This window comes from Lipotes vexillifer, unplaced genomic scaffold (assembly GCF_000442215.2).
Source record: "Lipotes vexillifer unplaced genomic scaffold, Lipotes_vexillifer_v1.1 scaffold505, whole genome shotgun sequence".
NCBI classification, from domain to species: domain Eukaryota; kingdom Metazoa; phylum Chordata; class Mammalia; order Artiodactyla; family Lipotidae; genus Lipotes; species Lipotes vexillifer.
Window position 1 is genome coordinate 665,141 of NW_006785581.1, and position 4,332 is coordinate 669,472.

Below are 4,332 nucleotides of genomic sequence, written 5' to 3' on the forward strand. Positions count from 1 at the left end.
AGACTTATTGATTTAAAATGACTTCACTCATGTTAACACAGCATCTGTGTGGAAGGAGTAACTTTATAGGACATTTTATTTATTTATTTATTTTTTGTGGTACGCGGGCCTCTCACTGTTGTGGCCTCTCCCGTTGTGGAGCACAGGCTCCGGACGCGCAGGCTCAGCGGCCATGGCTCACGGGCCCAGCTGCTCCACGGCATGTGAGATCCTCCCGGACCGGGGCACGAACCCGTGTCCCCTGCATTGGCAGGCGGACTCTCAGCCACTGCGCCACCAGGGAAGCCCTATGGGACATTTTTTATCATTTGAGATGATCTTATTTAAGGAGGAATCTTGCAATTATCTCTTTTGCCTCAGGGAAAATATAGCTTTTTTTCCCCCTTTGTCTGGTTATAATGACAAATTATTTTGCTTTAAAGAAGGAAAATGAGGGAAAGACAGAAAAGATATAAAGGGAGATGAAAAATGTTCCAGGAAAGAGCAAATAAAATTATTAAAGGGATGCAGAGGCCAGGAAAGAAATTTGGAAGTAGACTAAAAGATTCACTCCTTTTCCATCAAGAAAGATGAGAAGTTATCAGACTTTAAATAAATCACATAAGGTTAAGGTGAACGGTCATATGTTTACCAAATCCTAGAGTATTAGGAAGAGGTACTTTTCAAAAAAGAACGCATTGTTTTTCATATTAGTACATATTTGAGGGTCTCAGAATCCAAAAAAATGACCTTGGTACAAATATGATTTAAATGGGAGATCCAAGATGGCAGATACATAGCATGTATGTCACTAGGTCTCTTTCTGTACCCATGACAGACATTATTAATTGATCAGGCTGCTGTTTCCAACTTAACTAGATACATGCACCCTTGGAATTCTTTTCAGCACAGTGTGACAGAAAGTCGGTTAGCTAGAGATGGCCCTTGAGATGAGCCCATTTTGCTACCTATGCATTAGCCTTACTACTCAAAGTGTGAGCTCCAGACCACCAGCATGGGTGTCCTGTGGGAGCTTATTCTGAAACCAGAATCTCAGCCCCATTCTAGACCTACTGAATCAGAATCTGTGTTTTAGCAAGATACATAATTCTTATGTATATTAAGGTTTAAGTGGCCCTGGAGGAGCACTGAATGCATGATATATTCATTAGGGTGGAAGCTCTGAAACTTCAGAGTGCATCAGAATCACTGGGTTAAACATTTGGTAAACCTAGATTGTTGGGCCCCAGCTCCAGAACTTTTGGTTCAGAAGATCTAGGGTGGGGCTTATCAAACAAGCTTCCAGGTGTTGATGCTGCTGGTGGTGGTCTGGGGACCACACTTTGAGAAAAACTGCATTAAGGCCATGGAAAGACTTTGGAATATCTCCATGACCTTTAAAGTCAAAGACTGCAGTATATTTCCATAACTCTTGCTACATCTGGCAGAACCAGAATTCTGAGTAGGAGAGTCCCAAGGTTTAATACAGCATAGCATCTCTTATGACCTTATGTACCTGGATCTAAAAGGCTCTCCCCCTGGTTAATTGCTGCTGGCACCATCTACTCATCCATTTGATGACAATCCGGGTAGCTGTTCTGTCCACAGCATTATACTCAATGCTGAGAGAATCTAATGAAGGTTAAAAATGCAGTTCCTAACTTCAAAAGGCCTTCTCTTTAAGAAGAAATAAACATGAGACGATAAATAACAAGGTGGCATCAGATGGTAAAGGGCTGAGTGCTAAGTAAGTGGCACGGACTACGTGTGCTTTAATTTCAGAGGGAGGAATACCTGAAATTGTATACAAGACTGTGTGCATTTCAGTTTCGCTAGAGTAGAAAGTTGCTGCCTAGAATGGGTGGAGATAAGATAGGAGAGGGAGCAGGCCAGGGTAAGAGGCCTTCTTATTTCTTAATGCTGCTTTGAGAGATTGTTTTAAAATTTTATTTCCTACGATCTGGATAGTGACAAATCAATGCTATTGGCATTGAAAATCAGGCTATAGGGTGGGCATACTGTGAAAACCCGTATCTCAGAGCCAGAGAAGAGAAACAGCTTATAAACAGAGATGACTGGAGGGGGGGTGCGGGGGGGTTGCAGAAGCAGTAATTTAATAATAGGGATAATAATACCCAACTTACTGGTCTCTCACATAGCTAAGTACCTGTGCTAAATGACTGTAATGAACGATCTCATTTAGCCAAACAACAGTATATTATGTATATGTAATCAAACCCCTTCCTTACTCCCAGTGAGAACCGAAGCTTTGTAAGGATGTATGTAAAGTCAGAGAACTTGCCCGATTTAAATCCAGGTAGTTCTACGGGGGGGGGGGATGGTTCCCATTCAATGGGGCCCAAATCTGCATGTTCAAGGGATGTTGCTACAGCTAACCCATAGAGCACCTGGGACAGGAGAGAAGTCCTCAGGCGAATTAATGTCGAGGAACCTGTAGGGCCAGTGCGTCCGAGGTGCGGACAGGGAGGGTCTCCTACATGAAACGCAGCAGAATTTAGCCCGAGCCCGCCGGGGTCATGGAGCCTCTCCTGGCTTCCTCTGGCCAGTCTGTGGTAGGTTGCAAGGAGGAACCGTCTTGGGGCGGGAGGCTTCGCGGGGTATTGGATGTGCCTATAAATACTTCAAATAGTTAAGTGAAATGTGCAGCCTTTGAAAGCTGGAGAGGAAGCTATTCGGAGGCCCCCCGGCCCGCCTGGAAGAGCTGGCAGAAAAGAGAAGAAATGGCTGGCGCGTCCTTAACGCGGTAGACGAGGAACGGCCCTGCCCAGACCAGATGGGGGGCCGCGGGGCTGCAGGCGCGACTCCGGAAGCCTCAGACCGTTAAGGTGACCAGAACAATTTGAAAAAGGAAACAAACTTCCCCGGAGCCTTCCCCGCGGGGCCCCGAGGCGGGCGCTTGCGTTCGAAAGGGCATTTTTCAAAAGGTTTCAGGGACGCGGGGGTGTCAGCCCGCGGGGGAGCGCGAAGCCCGAGCAGCACTGCAGAGCGGCCACCAGCTGGCTTTGTACTTGCGGCCAAGCGCGGCCCCAGACTTTCGGCGGCGGCCCGGGAGTTGAGGCCACGCCCCACTTTGCAGTGAGAGCCGCGGCTGCAGATTGGCCCGCCACGGACCAATCGGCGCGCCGGGGCGGCCCGGGCTGTCAGCGCGCGCCGCAGCCGCGCGGGTAGCAGCCTGTCCTACCCTGCGCGGAGCCCCGCAGCCAGCGCAGCCTTCCCGGGAAGCGCGGCGGCCGCTCGCGAGCGCTGCGCTGCCCTCCCCAGCCCGCCAGCCGCGCGTCCCGGTGCCCGCGCCCCACGGCCACAGCCTTGCTGCGCTATAACGCACGGAGCATGTGCAGACCCGCAGGCGCCGAGGTGCTATCTGTCCGGCGGGCTTCTGGGCAGTGGTGACTGTCACGCGTAGAGAGACCTTTCGGGTGCTCTCGCCGCGCCTCTGCGTAGCGGGTGACACTGCGGTGCTCGCAGCCAGGGCGGCAGCTGCCTCTCGGTGAAGACGTCTTGGGCTCGGTGCGCCCTCCCTCTCTCCCCTATCGTTTTTTCCTTTCCCCAGCTGCTCGCTCCTTAGCTTGCCCGCTCACACCCGCAGCCTCCCGGAGGGGAGGCGTGGGTCCCCGCCGCTTCTCTTCCAAAGGGGCCTCCTCACTTCGAAGATGCAGTGACAAGTTAATATGGGCGTCCAAGCCTCGAGTTCCCAGGAGGAGAATCTCAAGAGGCAACAGCTCCTGAGCACCCGGAGCCCTTGAACAGGCCGCCCAGGAGGGGCGTGAAACCCGGCTGCAGCATCCGTCCAGGTGGGACCAGCTGAGCGCCGCGACCAAGGCGAGCTCGCCGGATTGGTCCGAGATCCCCGACCCGGGGATATTTTTTTCTTTCCCTCGGCTGGTGGTGGGCGCCTCTCGGGCCGAAGCCCGGCGCCTGCTCTGCTGCCCGCGCTGCCTTTAGCGGTCGCCTCCGCCGCCGCTGCCAGGGACGTGCTGGGAAAGCCGAAGCCCCGGGAGAAGATGCCGGCCATCCTGGTCGCCTCCAAAATGAAGTCGGGACTGCCCAAACCCGTGCACAGCGCCGCGCCCATCCTGCACGTGCCCCCAGCCCGGGCGGGCCCCCAGCCCTGCTACCTCAAGTTAGGAAGCAAGGTGGAGGTAAGCAAGACCGCCTACCCTAGCCAGATCCCTCTGAAATCGCAGGGGCTGCAGGAGCCGGCGGGGGAGGGGCTCCCGCTGCGGATGAGCGGCTCGGTGGAAAACGGGTTCGATACCCAGGTGAGAGGTGCTGTGTGCCGGGGCACTGTTCTGGGAGAAGGGTGAATGCTTGGCGGGGGGGGGGGGGGGGGGG

The 4,332-nt window shown here is 53.0% G+C and overlaps 1 protein-coding gene across 2 annotated transcripts in view; it reads left to right on the forward strand.

Annotated features, from left to right (window-relative positions):
- The first annotated feature begins 3,914 nt into the window (after positions 1-3,914).
- NAV2 (neuron navigator 2) overlaps positions 3,915-4,332 on the forward strand; it is a 412,453-nt gene continuing 412,035 nt past the window's right edge. Inside the window, exon 1 of one of the 2 annotated variants that reach the window (XM_007457623.1) lies at positions 3,915-4,259. In XM_007457623.1, the coding sequence (XP_007457685.1) occupies positions 4,002-4,259 (258 nt within the window). In that variant the 5' untranslated portion in view covers positions 3,915-4,001. The remainder of the gene's footprint in view (positions 4,260-4,332) is intronic. The other variant, XM_007457622.1, reaches the window with a different exon arrangement.